Source organism: Vipera berus (assembly GCF_964194415.1).
Source record: "Vipera berus genome assembly, chromosome: Z".
Taxonomy (NCBI): domain Eukaryota; kingdom Metazoa; phylum Chordata; class Lepidosauria; order Squamata; family Viperidae; genus Vipera; species Vipera berus.
In genome coordinates, this window is record NC_138205.1 from 97,423,015 (window position 1) to 97,438,986 (window position 15,972).

The 15,972-nt window shown below is 37.0% G+C and overlaps 1 protein-coding gene across 1 annotated transcript in view; it reads left to right on the forward strand.

Moving 5' to 3' along the window:
* Positions 1–1,984: 1,984 nt before the first annotated feature.
* The window catches only part of DGKB (diacylglycerol kinase beta), a gene marked incomplete at both ends in the record, with an annotated part of 346,918 nt that continues 332,930 nt past the window's right edge, over positions 1,985–15,972 (forward strand). The window contains 8 exon segments of the mRNA XM_081346260.1: positions 1,985–2,018; positions 2,021–2,053; positions 4,695–4,771; positions 5,907–5,931; positions 8,311–8,381; positions 8,384–8,459; positions 12,117–12,254; positions 14,905–14,954. Coding sequence (XP_081202386.1) covers positions 1,985–2,018; positions 2,021–2,053; positions 4,695–4,771; positions 5,907–5,931; positions 8,311–8,381; positions 8,384–8,459; positions 12,117–12,254; positions 14,905–14,954 — 504 coding nt within the window.

Below are 15,972 nucleotides of genomic sequence, written 5' to 3' on the forward strand. Positions count from 1 at the left end.
TTTAGTTTAAATGTTCCTCCAGAAAAGCTGTGAATTTATTGCCAAGTAACTCAGTCCCTTTCTTGGATGTATACAGACCATCTCTTTTATACATTTTTTCATTGGACCAGCTACAGACATCATGACTAATATAACCAAAGCCTTCTCCTTTACACCACTGCTTTAGCCACATATTAAATTCTGCTATACGCTGGCCTTTTCCATTTTGCTCCTTATACACTGGTAAAACCTCTGAAAAAGTAAGCCTACAGCCTATTCTGCTAAGTTCCTGCCCCAAGCTCTGGAAATCATTCTGCACAGAGAGTACATCTTTTTGGGACAGATCGTTAGTGCCAAGATGTACAATAGCCTCCACATCACAGTCCTTGCTGGCATTCTTGATTATTTTAGAAATATGCTTCTTGTCCCTACTGGCAGTAGCACCTGGAAGACACCTGACCTCTTTCAAAACCTCTGTGTCCTTTCCTAAATTTACATCCCTTATAATTGAATCACCAACCAGAAGGTGGCTTCTCTTTTTGGATGCCTTTCTGTTCTTTCATGACTGGTGTGTAATACCAGATTCACACTTCTCCCTGTCGAAAACAAGTTTTTCATCTTGGACCATGATCCCCTGCTTATTTGAGTTATTATCACAGATACCTTTACCTGTCTCCTTAATGTCCCTTTTAAGGTCAGAAAGGGCACTGTATCTGTTGTGCAGGGACACAGTGAAAACTTTTTGTTTATGGTTCACAGATCTCACCCTGCCAGATCCCAAGGTTGTCCACACTGCCCTTCTCCTGCAGGATCTTTGTGGTAGAGGAGGCTGATACCAAGTGTTGCACTGAACTAAGCCAGACATGCTGAGATACAACGAATCTCAGATGCACTTGCCCTGAATGTACCACTGCTGTTTTTGATTTTTAGTTATATAATTTGCGTGCTGTTAGGTGCGCGGGACGCTACTTTTTTGGTGCAGCCTTTCCAAAACTTACAGAATGTACCACTTCCCAGCAGCTCTGAGCAGTTGAAATTCTGCTGAAAAGCGATGGAGATCCAATCAGGGCCCCAAATGCAGTTCAAATACAATGCAAACCAATCAGGGCCCTAGCCACTCCCCTGGTGCAGCCCTTCCAAAGCTCACAGAATGTATCACTTCCCAGCAGCTCTGAGCAGTTGAAATTCTGCTGAAAAGTGTGGTAGTTAAATAGGCAATTTTCAAAAATGATTAGAAATTGAGGTTAGCAAAGCCTCTTTTAAAAGGCTCCATCAGAATGCATCGATCCATTCATCTTCCAGTACTCACACCTGTGGGAGTCCACTGTCCTACGGTCTCCTCACGAGAAGCAGCCATATAGAGCAAACATCAGTAAGTTCCCATCCTCTCCTTGTCCACTTCAGTCTTTGCCAAGGTTGTTGCCTCAGCTTTGTTGGAGATATGCTTAGTTCACCATGCCTCTTTTGGAAATCTTGGAAACAGAACTATTTAGAAGAATATTGTGTGTTGGCATCTTTTTCTTGGATGGGTATTTATAATAGTTCTAATTTTATTATTGCTACATGTTGTTGTTACATTTATTGACTTATTGTAATGTGTTCTGATTTTTGATACTGTACTATGCAGTATCAATGGACCCTATAAAACCTAGCAATATAAAAATATAGTAAATAAAAATAAGATCTCTTTATAAAAGTATAGATATATATTAATGATATATTTATGCATACAAGGATGAGTATGCATGTGATTAAGTTTCACATAGTTCAGAAAGTCCAACCTAATAGATGAATATCAATATAATTAATATATTGGCATACCGATATTATTGTCTTGTTCATATTACTTTTTAATACCAATACAATAGTTCTAAAAACTTATAATATTTTTCTTTTTGACTACCTGATTTGTATAGAAACTAGATTGAAAAGTTGGGGTATCTTCATAGCCACCAATTGAAATTGCAACACAACTGTTTGGAATATAAAACTGCATTTTAATGTCATGATGAACCAGGAGGAGTGGGCTAACCTGAGTCCTCGGAGTTTTCTCAGCTTCAAAAATATGCAGAATGTAAGTACATTTATATTTCCATAATTTCATAATGAATTATAAACTTATCAAACTTATATTATAAACTTACAAAAAGTAATAGAAAAGAAGTCTAGAGGCTACATTTAACTTAAAATCTATGTGCTATATTCTCTTTTCAAAACAGAAACATCAAGGCATTTAAAATGATGAAGTAATTATGAATAATGCACAATAAAATTGGTAAATAATCATATTATTGATAATTATTCCATTTTAAATGCCTTGACTTTTTTGCTTTGAAAAGAACATAGTTTTTAAGTTTAAGGAACTTTACAATAATTGAATATTAATCATAGTATGTTCTTCTAGTTTGGCAACTGAATAGTGTACTATATTATATATTTTAGAGCATTATTGTTATATACTCTACTTACATGTAAGTAACCCTCCACCAAGAATGATTTCTTGAACCATAGATAAATCTGAAAACCTAGAACATCTTTGATTGTTGAAAAGCTTCTGTCACTACATAATACCTTATTTAATAAATCTTGGTATATTAGACTATGTGCAATGGCACAAATTTCTAAATGATATTGATAATGGTATAACTATACTGATGCCATCAATCATTATGACATATTTATGCATTTAAGAAACATTGAAATGAATATGTGATTAGACCAGGGGTGTCAAACCTGCAATATTATGAGACATATCGTGACTTTTTTTCCTTGCCAGCAATGGGGTGGGGGCAGTTTCGCCATGACGCATCTGTCCCATGGGCCGGCAGTTTGACACCCCTCAATTAGACACACAAGAGATTTTTTTCTGGTGCAGAAGCTCTCAGGGTACATGCAAAGCAACAGAATAATGATAATTATCATCGTCATTATCATCATCATCATCATCATCATCCCAATAAAAGGGAGGAGTAAAGAAGATAACAAGAAGGCTAAATAATATTACAGCCATAAAAATTTTTCACTGAATGAATGAATGATATATAAATTTGTTTTTTTCTCTAATTTAATAATTCTTTCGCAGCTTCTCAAATCTTACAATATATAACAATATATAACACCCAGGGGGAGGGCCTTCTCTGTGGGTGTGCCTGCCCTCTGGAACCAGCTTCCTGTGGAGTTTAGGACTGCCCCTGACCTTCGTTCATTCTGCCGGGCTCTCCGGCCCAGGCTGAGAATTTTTAACTGGGGTTTTTATTTTTAGGGATAATTTAATTTTAATTGTTTTTTAACTTTTGTATTTTGTATTGGTTTGGTTTTTAAATACCCTGTAAACCACCCTGAGTCCTTCGGGAAAGGGCGGTATATAAATCTAATAAAATAAATAAATATATATCTTCACCTATATGTGTAAAAATTACAATATACAAATATGAACAATTGAAAGTTATAACAATTGTTATAAAAATGTATATTTCTGTGCTAGACAGATACAATATATTTGTTGTTGGGGTAATAATCTATGACTGATGCATACAATTACTTTCTCATACTGCTGTTATATTGCAGGGGTCCCCAACCCCTGATCCACAACCCCCTGGACTGGTCCATATCCTGACTAAAGGAAAAACCTTTTGCCCTTTATTTCAAATTCTTTAAATTCTTAGACTTAACAAATACTTTTTCATTTATTTAAGAGTGAAGATAAACTAATTAGGTGGGTTTTCAAATGTAAGTGGTGGTTGAGTGAGTGAAGCTTCATCTGCACATGTGCAGGATCTAGTTTGTGTTGGAAACCATCCCCCCTCCCCCCCAGACCATGTAAAAATTGTTTTCCATGGTGCCAGAAATGTTGGGGACCACTATTGTATTGCATGGTAGAAACTCTTGGGAACATTAATCTGAACACATTTTCCATGAGCGTTTGATGTGCTTTCATATACTGCATTTTACTTAGATACAATAATTGGCAGATTTGTGTCAGGGATAGTGGGCAAGAATTTTGAAGAATTGGTCCTAGTGTTTTGTAATATCCACTAAGCATTTTGCAGAGCTGTTTCATATTCATTCTAATGAAATAAAAACAATTCATTACTCAAAAATCATGTTTTATATTTGTGAATGTTTCCCTGATAAAAGAAATATGAATTTCTTCACGCTCTACTTCTACTTTAATTAAAATAACAATCTTTGAATTAGCATATATGATTATTATAGGAAGGATTTATTAGAAAAGGTTACGAAAGGCAAGTGCATGTTTTTAAAAAGTGCTTTCCCAACTTCAAACAGGGTTGAGTCATCTGGGTGGATCAGAACGCTTTGTTTGTGTGTAGATTTTGAATTAATTGCATATGTAGAATTCAACTTCTTAGATATTAAAAATATTCTCAGATTTAACTTCATGCCCTTTCAAAATCCAACTAGTTGCTAAAGAAGAGAGTTTTAATATGGTAATTTTGGAATGGAGTGTCTTACATTTTGTTAGTATTTATTAAGTAAATTGCAATTACAAATTAAAACTTGCTATATTCCAATAGCCTAGTTAATATAATTAATGAGATTTCTGACAGGCTTTATTACAATTGGGGTAAAGTAGACAGTGTTCTGGTGAAAATAGTATATTGAATTATTTGTCATGGAGCCAAAACATAAATGCTATTTGTTTAGAAAGCCAGCTTATTTCAAAAAGTAAACGACTTCCAACACTATTTTTACAGATTCAACAAAGAAAATTAAGGATGTTATAAAAGAATTCCATGGCAATGGTGTGCTAGAAAAATATAATCCTGAAGGGGTAACTTGTCTTTCTTACCTATTTTCTTACATTATATTTGTTGCTAGAAATTCACTCCATTATTTTTGTGCCCTTTGCAATCATTATATACATTATATACATAGCTAGAACATATTAATACTTCCCTGCAGATGGTTTTAACCTTGATCTATTTTAATCAAACACCTGTACATTTATTAATTCTTGGTCCAATGAAATATTATTGTTAAAATATTAAGAATATTATTGACATATCTGAGAGATACTTTCCGCTAATGACATTTACCCATCCTTCTAGACCAGGTAGGGTGAGCAATGAGCATGTTCCTTGTTCCTTTTCGTAAGTATTATCATTTAATACAGGGGTGTCAAACTAACAGCCCATGGGCCAGATGCCTCATGCTGAAACTGCACTCACCCCATTGTTGGCAATAAAAAAAAGTCGCAATACATAGCGACACGTCACATGACATTGTGAGTTTGACACCCCTGATCTAATAGAAACTAGGAGGTGTACCTTTTACTTTAATTAAAATAAAAATCCCTGCCCTATGAAACAGTTGTCCCCTAACGTTTAGCAAATTTCTGTGCTCTTAGCCTTCCATTAAGCTTAGAAGACCTGGCACCCCAGTGCTGGAATAAGATTGGATAATTGTGTGTTAGAAGATTGACCTGGTACCAGAATTTTGTGTTTTTAATTCTTCATTCTTTTTAGTTTTGTACTGTTAATATAATTTTATATGTTGTTGTAGCTTTTGATTGGAAGCCACCTAGAGTTAGTTGGATGGCTATATAAATGTTTAAAATAAAATAAAAATAATAAACAAAAATAAATATCTTGGTGCATGGCCATTCTATGGAAGAAAATTTAACTGCCTAATAGAACTTTATCCAAGACTGATCAAATTGGAGTCAAATAAATATGTGAAATTATATGGTATCTAAATTGAGCATCTAAACTGATATTTTTGGTTGCTATGGTTATTTGCTAACACCAATTCTTTGCAATTTTATTAATATTGGAAACTTTTTGATTGTGAGATTTCTTTCTAATCTATTTAGTAATCAAATCAAAATTTCAGCAAAAAAGGCTGGTTGTAAGAATGAGTCTGAGAAAATTATACAAAAATATTTCCTTTCTTTTCCTGCACTCCAGAAGCAAGATATTCCTAAACAAGTAAGTATATCTGGTATATATGTTAGCTGATATACTTGATTAATGCTATTACTTTCTGTAGATTTATTTTATATTTTCTTTTTTCATATTTAGATATTGATGACTAATAACCCTTACACAACATAATGTCACCTCTTTTTTTGTTGTTGCATGACATCTGTAGGTATAATGAAAGTTGACAGTAAAGAAAGATAGTGAAGATAAAGAAAAAAATAAAGTAGATTTGATATTTACTGCAGGTTTTCCCCCAAAAATATATCAAATGAAGGAAGCATATAATTAATATTCAAAGATGTACATTCTTTGTACTGTGTTTTGGTTGTGCCTGTGGGGTTGACAAATATTCTCTGTACCTCTGTATGTTGATAAATTGAGTAATTCCTGCCATATTCAGGGATATGGCTGAAAACATCGCTGAAAAATGAAGAAGAAGCAATCTTGTGTGCAGGAGACATTAATAATTGAGTGGCATAAAGAGTATTAAGTAAAGAGCAAAAGAAAACAAACAGTTTTGTAGTGGAGATGATCAGCAGCGTAAAGAAGCAATAATGACATGGAATGTAGAAATGACAAATGCTGGAACTGTATATGGGGAAGAAAGTGGTGTCAATTCAGTCTCAGAGAAACATATACAAACCAGTTAAAAAACAACAACAAACAAACCAGAAGGGGAGGGAGATTTGAAACTGAGAGAAAGGGAGGATAAGACATCTTATTTGGGTATTCACAGTTTATTTAATTTAATTTATAGCTCAACCTTCATTATTTATATAAATATTTATATAAACAAGGCAATGAACATACCTGTACTTTCCCCCACCACAAGAATTGAAATGAGAGAGGGTGACTGGCCCAAAGTTAGGGAATGGCATTAGGTGTACAAACAGAGGGCCGCATCAACATCCGGGAGTGCGTCCCCGCTATCTTCAAGCAGTGATGTGCTCTGACCCTCTGGTTTCAGCCCGTGGTTCTGGGAGCGAAGATAAACAACCACCTGAGCTCAGGCTTGTATATCTTAACGCCAGGTCCGTAGTTAATAAAGCTCCTCTCATCCGGGATTTAGTTGAGGGAGAATATGCGGATCTGGCTTGCATTACGGAGACCTGGTTAGGGCCAGAGGGTGGTGTCCCTTTGGTGGATCTTTGCCCACCAGGTTTCCAGGTGCTACACAGGCCTCGGGCTCAGGGAAGAGGCGGGAGAGTGGCGATAGCGGTGAGGGAGAACCTATATCCGCGGGAGGCCACTGTTGTCCAAATAGCCGGGTGTGAGTCTCTCCTCCTAAGATGTGGCCCGAAGACTCAGTTGGGCTTACTGCTGGTGTACCTTTCACCTAGTCGCGTAGCGGCAGCCCTGCCTGAGCTTCTTGTCATCTTCTCGGGACTGGTGGTTGAGTTCCCCAAATTTATGATCTTGGGTGACTTCAACCTACCATCCCTGGGGGGATCATCTGAGTTAGCTCGGGAGTTCATGGCTTCCATGATGGCCATGGACCTGACGCAGGTAATCCAGGGCCCGACTCATGTGGGGGGTCACACGCTCGATTTAATTTTCCTATCTGGACAGTGGTTAGATGATCTGGGTGGGGGTTCCCCTATTGTTACGCCCCTGTCATGGACTGATCATCATCTCCTGCGTCTGACCTTCCGTTTTGCCACTCCCCATCGTGGGGTTACTGAACCAACGAGATGGTACTGCCCCAGATGGCTAATGGAGCCTGAGCGGTTCCAAACAGCGCTTGGGTCCCCACCTGCCTCCTTTGCTCATAGCTCGGCCGATGCCATGGTGGAAGCCTGGGAAAAGGCAGCCATGGAAGCACTCGACCGAGTTGTACCCATGCGGCCCCTGACCCGGTGCAGATCCCAGTGGGCTCCATGGTTTTCTACGGAGCTCCGGGAGATGAAACGTCGGAGACGGGGCCTAGAGAGCTGTTGGAGATCCAGCCGATCCGAATCTGACCGATCGCAACTAAGGTCCTTTACGAGGTCTTATCTCACGGCGTTGAGGAGGGCAAGGTCTAATTACTTTGCTACCCTTATCGCATCTGCAGATAATCGCCCGACCGCCCTGTTTAGGGTGACCCGCTCCCTCCTTAATCAAGAAGTGAAGGAGGATCCCTTACAGGGTCATGCCGAGGAATTTAGCCAACATCTGCTGGACAAAATCGCTCGGATCCGGACCGGTTTGGATTCCGACTGGGCAGAATCTGACGATGAGAACATGGACAGTCTTGTTGATGTTATCTGGGAAGAGTTCAATCCTGTGACTCTGGACGAGGTAGACAAGATCATGAGGAAACTGAGCTCCACTACGTCCTTATTGGACCCGTGCCCCTCCTGGCTGGTTTATGCGGCTCGGGATGGGACACGAAGCTGGATCCATGCAGATTTAGAAGGTTTCAAGTTATTTATGAAGACCTTTCTTGAGGCTGATTTACCAGATGAATTTTGTGAACATATATCTTTGTATCTTTTGGAAACAAAGTTCCTCACAGCAGTCCGTTGGTAAAGAATAAATCATCATTCCTTCTAGGAGGTGAGTTTGATTGCCTTGAATGGAGCTACCACTTGTTCTGGGACGTAATAGAAAGCCTTTAATAATCCTTAAATTCTTTCTATTCCTTTTTAATGATTTAAAGTTTTTGTAGTGGGAATGGGAGAAAAATAGCACTTTTAGGAAAGGGGAGGAAATTGGGTATAAATTATAAAGTCTAGAGACAAATGTCACAGGGATATCTGAATAGAGAAAAAGTTGGCAAACAGAAAAATTAAAAGGCTCAACTATTAATTCTTCCAGATCTCTCTTTTCAAAGTAATTTTTCAAATGAGAATAAACCCATTACATTTACATGTGTAAGATTTAAGTTGATCTTAGATGCTTACTGAATACCGTTTAATAAACTGTGGTTCTTATTCCCCATACAGTTCTCAATTGTTTTGATATTCATAGAATACCAGTTTCAAGGATATTTTTCATGAAAATAAGAATTGGTCGTATTTAAATATATTGCTAAGTTATTATTTAGGCATTCTTCTTCAATCATCATCTGGCATCTTAGTTATTATTCAAAGCCCATTAAAACAATTGGAATCAAATTGTATTTAGTTTAGTGCTTTAGTTTTTTTTACAAATATAATTATGGCATTAAGCTTGGATCATATTCAGTTGAAGAGATTACCACAGTCTGATTGCTTCCTCAGAGTACAGCAAGAAGCTGTGCTTAAACAATTGCAGAAGAAGAATAAATGAAATGAGCATGAAAGCATCTTATAAAAATAACTGAAACAATTCAGATGAATTATTACTAATTATATAGTGCTACTATTTCTTATCTAGAAGTTCACAACAAAGTTATCAAACCTTTGTGCTTGGAAAAAAATATTGTGTATGTTAAAGTAGCATCCAAATGTAAGCAGAAAATGTTGCTGTACAGTATATATAATGAAAATATTCTATGCTGCTTTTTATATTGGTTTTAAAATGAGTTAATTTAAATTTCTATTATAAATATCCCTAGAACTATAGATAATTGAATATAGTGGTACTGGCAACTCTAATAATGAAGTATGTACAGAATTGGAATAAGAGAGTGGCTGAAGCCTTGGACTCAATTGTTCTGGTAGAATCTCTTCCTTTCAGTGATTTACAGAGCAGCTGAGGCAGATGACATGGAAGAAAATATATCTAGAGTATCATTGGCACTCAGTAAAGGAATAAACCCAACCAAACATGGATTAGAGCTGCTAGTTGTGTATGTTCCTGGATCAACAGGCCCTACTTACAATCACTTATGTCCTAGTCACTTCCAGACTGGATTATGCCATGTATTGCAATGGGGCTGCCCTTGAAGAATATTCAGAAGCTTCAGCTGGTGTGGACTATAATGGCACAAGTAGTTATGTGCACTGCTAGAAATGTGCATGTTAAACCTCTGCTCTGTGAATTGCAATTGCTTCCTAGTTCTGATTTAATTCTTAATGCTCTTTATGGCATGAGATCAGGCTATCTGATGGATCACATCTCCCTGATTATATCAACCCCACCCCAGTCTCCAACCTTCGCTTTTTGGCGAAGGTTGTTGAGAGTGTGGTGGCGCATCAGCTTCCTCTGTTCCTGGAGGAAACTGATTATCTGGACCCGTACCAATCGGGTTTCAGACCCGGATACAACACGGACGGCATTGGTTGCGCTGGTGAATGATCTCTGGAGGGCTAGGGACAGGGGTTGCTCCTCTGTCCTGGTCCTATTAGATCTCTCAGCGGCTTTTGATACCATCGACCATGGTATCCTGCTGCGGCGTCTCAGGGGGTTGGGAGTGGGAAGCACCGTTTTACGGTGGTTCTCCTCCTATCTCCTGGGCCGCTCGCAGTCGGTGTTGATGGGAGGGCAGAGATCCGCCCCGAGGCCTCTCATTTGTGGAGTTCCTCAGGGGTCGGTTCTCTCGCCCCTCCTGTTCAACATCTATATGAAGCCGCTGGGTGAGATCATTCGAGGTTTCGGGGTGGGGTATCATCAGTATGCTGATGATACCCAACTTTTTCTTTCCACCCCGAACCAACCCAGCGATGCCGTTGCCGTGATGTCCCGGTGCCTGGAGGCGGTCCAGGTCTGGATGGGGAGAAACAGGCTTCGTCTCAATCCCGCCAAGACTGAGTGGCTGTGCATATCGGCATCTCGGGTCAACCAGACTATTCCACCTCTAATGATGGGGGGTGAAGTGTTACCCCCCCCCCGTTGATAGGGCTCGCAACTTGGGCATCCTCCTGGATTCACGACTCAATTTTGAAGACCATATAGGAGCCGTGACCAGGGGGGCTTTTGCCCATGTTCCCCTGGTGCGCCAGTTACGACCCTATCTGGACCGAGATGCCCTACGCACAGTTACTCATGCGCTCGTGACCTCCCGTTTGGACTACTGCAATGCTCTCTACATGGGGCTGCCCTTGAGGACCACTCGGAGGCTTCAACTGGTGCAGAATGCGGCCGCACGAGTTGTGATGGGGGTCTCCCGATACTCCCATGTAACACCTCTACTCCGCGAGCTGCATTGGCTTCCGGTTGCCCTCCAGGTGAAATTCAAGGTGCTGGTCATGACCTATAAAGCTCTACATGGCTTGAGTCCGGGGTATCTGAGGGAAAACCTGCTGCCGGCATCAGGTTCCCTTTGTCCAGTGCGCTCCCACAGGGAGGGTCTTCTCAGGGTGCCACCGGTAAGAGATTGCCGGCGGTTAACACCCAGGGATAGGGCCTTCTCAGTGGGGGCGCCTGCCCTTTGGAACCAGCTGCCAGTGGAGCTGAGGACTGCCCCCTACCTCCGTTCATTCTGCCGGGGCCTGAAGACCTGGCTCTTCAAGCTCTCTGGCCCAGGCTGAGGATTAATTTATTTTAATTGGGGTTTTATTTATACAGGGATAAATTTAATCTTTTTTAAACTTGGTTTTAACTTTTGTATCTTTGGTTTTTAATTACCCTGTAAACCGCCCTGAGTCCTCCGGGAAAGGGCGGTATATAAATGTAATAAAATAAATAAATAAAAATAAATTAAATCTGGCAGAGAAGGCATGTAGGTACTATCTGCAAAGGACCTAGAGTTGGTGGATCCCAGGAGATGTATTTTCTTTGCCATGATGCCCATCTTATGGAACATCATTCCCCCTAGAATAATTTATTTATTTAAGAAAATTTATATGCCTGCTCAACTCACTCTTGGTGACTCTGAGCAGCTTACAAATTAGATTAGCTTCATCCATTTCAAAAGGCTCTCAAGATTTTTTAATTTATCAGAACTGGGACACCCAGAAATCCAGAAACTTGCTTAATGGCTGCCTTGTTATTCTTATTTCCTTTTTCCCCCCTATGGTTTGTATCCTTGTTTTTTATGATATTTATTAATTTATTAATTTGGTCTTTTATATAATATATTTGTTTTGTTTACAATTATTGTTTTATCTGAATATTGTGCATTGCCCCAAATCACTTTTGGTAAAATGGGTTGCTAAATAAATTTGATTTAAAAATAAATAGCCTAATTTATCACCTTGGATTATCCTTTGTGCAAAATGATGCCCATTTTCTCAATTGGTACGGACACAAAGAAGTGATCTATATATGGTATCAGAAATAAAGGCAGGTGAGATGTTTAAAATATTTTGTTTCTTGTTATACAAGTAAACAGTATGAATATTATTTCAGATTTGCAAATTGCTAAAAGCATAACTACATGTCCTCAACATCTTTCCTCAATGCATATACCAGAAATAATCCAGCTGAAAGATATTGTTTGTTATCTTTCCCTTCTTGAAAGAGGGAGACCTGAAGACAAACTAGAATGTATGTATTTCATGCAAAACAAGACCTTGTTGTTTGTTTCCAATCGCCTTCAGTTCATTCATATATGTATTTAATCATCATAACTGACAATTACAATATGTTTTAGATATTTGAGAGAATATAATTTTAGAATTATAAGCCAGGTATTTCACTGGTTTAGTTGCAGGACTGTAGAAGTTAATTAATTAATATAAATGTTCAGAAGTCAATTCCACTGAGTTCATTGGATCTGTCTTCTAGATTATTAAGTTGTATCCTTAAGGCATAACATTTTTTCAAGGAATAAATTTATTGTATGTAATTTCTGTGCAGCTTTGACTGTCAAATAACTTACATGCCTCTATTGATTGTCAAGAATGTTTGATAGTACAAAACGTTTTTGTGAAATTTGTCAGTGACTAATGTGAACTAGCAAAATTTTCCTCAGTATTCTGAAATGGCCTTGATTTAGTAGACATAAGAAAATGGCCATTGTAATTAATATTTGTTATTATTTTAGAGTGTAGAAATATTCTGAAACGTATATTTTCATTATTTTACCAAAAAACTTAAATTTGAAATATTAACTTCTTTCAGTTGTTTTTGAAATGTACCTGTGCAGGGTCATCAATGTCTGATCATGCACAGGTACAATTATGACACCTGGGTTATTGATTATATAACACTGCATTGGATGAAGGAATGGCAGAACATGGGCATTCCTCCAGGTTCTGCCACTCCTTTTCCTGCATGCTGATGCAGCTTCATTTCCACACAGTAAAATGGAAACAGTCCAAATAAAATCCCTAAGAAAACTTATAAAAATATTATGTTACTGGTATTTCAGAATTTCACATACTGTTTAAAAGAGAAAAAGTGAATTATAGAGACCAGCATTTTTTATTATGACAGAGCAAACATAAATCCACGAACGTGTTTAATATTTGAACTTAATCAACTATTTGTTGATTTATTTATTATTAAAAGTTTTATATGGCTTCCCATCTTGTTAAACACTAACCTGGCTACCCCACAACCATAATAAAATCACAAACAAGAAAATCAGGTCTTTAATCCATCATCTTTATCCATGAAATACTAAGCAGTATGGTGTTCCCATTTATAATATGAATGTCTACATCTCTTTCCCATTAAATCCATTAAAATTTTAAATGTATAACGCTACAAAAATTGCATCCATTCATTATATTCTGAAGTTACAATGCATAACACTACTAGTTTTGTCTAAATTCCATATTGAAGTGTAGATAAATTACATCACTAAAAAAGTTAGATCTTGCCAAGGGCATAGTACCCCAGTCATAATATATGGTTGTGAGTATTGACTTATTTGAAAGGCTGCATAAAGAAAGATTGATGTCTTTGAACTCTGATGCTGGAGAAAATTGTTGTTCTTGCCTTCAACAGCAAGAACAAATTATTCAATACTTGAAATATATTCATACAGCTTCCTCAAAGTATTAACAAAGAAGCTAATACTTAAATATTTTGGACAACTAAGATAGAACTAAGAATCTTTGGTGAAGACTCTGAAATTTAGAAAAATCCAAAGCAATAAAAAAGCGGTCTACAGAAGATGTCATGATACATTGTTGAGTTATTGACAGACCATCATGACAAATGTAGTTCATTGGCTCAGAACAACTGAGCAACAGTAATAAGATATGGCTGATAAACTAAGTTCAGAAATGCATGAGTTTTCTAAGACATCATGGTACATTAAAGCAGCAACATACAATATTTACAATTATGTATGCTAAGATATAGACAGTAGGCTCTATCTGCTGGATATTTAGTTCCATTGCAAGTTGAGAGATAAGATCTCAAACAGTATATTTTCTGAGCAGAATAATAATCCAGTATCTTTAATACAAATATGTAACATATAAATCTTAAGATTAATTTCAAAGGAAAATATTTTCCTATTTTTATATTAAGATTGGCTTATGCAAACCAGATTTTTCTCATCTATATATTAAGGAATAAATTATATGAGTTGGTGAATATTAGGTGCAGCTAATATGTGAGCAAAATAATACAGACATTATTTCTTTTCATGATCATCCTGTTTAGATATTATATAGATACACGTACACTTTTATGACAAAGTGGTGTATTCTATGAGAAACAATTTGTTAGCTGATTGTAATAATCCATTCTCTTCCTTTGAAATACTGGACATCTTACCAGCTTGGAATTTGCTATTTAATTACTAATTAAATAATTTTAACATATTAATTTTAATATATTAATATATACACATACACTTTTATGACAAAGTGGTGTATTCTATGAGAAAGAATTTGTTAGCTGGTTGTAATAATCCATTCTCTTCCTTTGAAATACTGGACATTTTACCAACTTGGAATTTGCTATTTAATGACTAATTAAATAATTTTAATATATTCCTGAAGACTAAAAATAAATTTTATGTACATGTATTTTTCCAATCCTATCTCAAATTAAAATCAAAGTCTAGATCTTCAAGGCTGAATCTCCACATTACTACAAAGTGGTGATGAATGGAAAAACAATATGTGTTTATTTCTCAGAATTTATTTCTAATGTAGTAGTTTCTATATTACTTATGTTAGAAATATGGTTTTAATTCTTTACCACAAAATGATTTTAATATATTATTTCTCTTTAGTTATGTTTCTCTTGTATGACACAGATGGAAGCGGCTACCTGGACAGTTTGGTAATTTTATTAATTAAAACATTCTTTAATATTTATTTATTATCCTACTTTGATTATTCTTATAAATAATTCAAGGTGACAAACATAACTAATACTCCTTCCTCTTCCTATTTTCCCCACCACAACAGCTCTGTGAAGTGAGTTGGGCTGAGATAATGTCTCACCCAAAGTCACCCAGCCAGTTAGTCATGCCTAAAGTAGGACTAGAACTCACACTGTCCCAGTTTCTAGCCTAATGTCTTAACCACAAGACCAGACAATCAATACTGAAATAATGAGTTAGGACGTATACCCTGGAAATACAATAAATAGTTTAATAATATGTAGTTCTGAGTTGCATTGGGGAAATAGTTATACTGTTTGCATGTTTTGTTTAACACTGCTAGAATGTTATCCCCCTGTTCCAGAGAACAGGAACAATTCTGTATTCTTCCCACTTTTAGCTAAACATTACCAGTGTTTTCCAGCTGGATTAAAAAAAATAATGTTTGTCTGCCATTTTAAGCTCCTCAGTGTGAACAATTTCAAGTGTTCCACTCTAATTTACTGAAAACAGAGCTGCAATTATGACTTCCTACACTCCTTTCCCTTTGGGTGATCATTGCCCTGGGCTGCTGGGTGGCTTGCATCTCTGAACTTTTTTTTTTGTAATCTTTTTTTTTAGTTTACAGTTTCAAAGCAATTTCAATGTCTAATCTAAAGTCACCTTTAATAAAAGCCAGGAGCAGCCTGGGATATACGTAGCTTAGGCTGCTGCACAGAAATGCCTTTAGTTCCAACTTAAATTAACAACACTGTTGATGCATAACAAATTATTTTTAAGTTTATAGACCATATTGCCATCTACAACAAAAAGATGAGTTAAAATTCAAAACTCATTAAAAGCAAAACAGCATAACAAAACATCAGATAAAAGCAGCAATCAAAACAGTCACACTAAAGCAAACATCACAGAACTATTACAGAAATAAACCAGATGAAAGCATCTACAAAGAGGATTTAAAAATCTAAATATTAG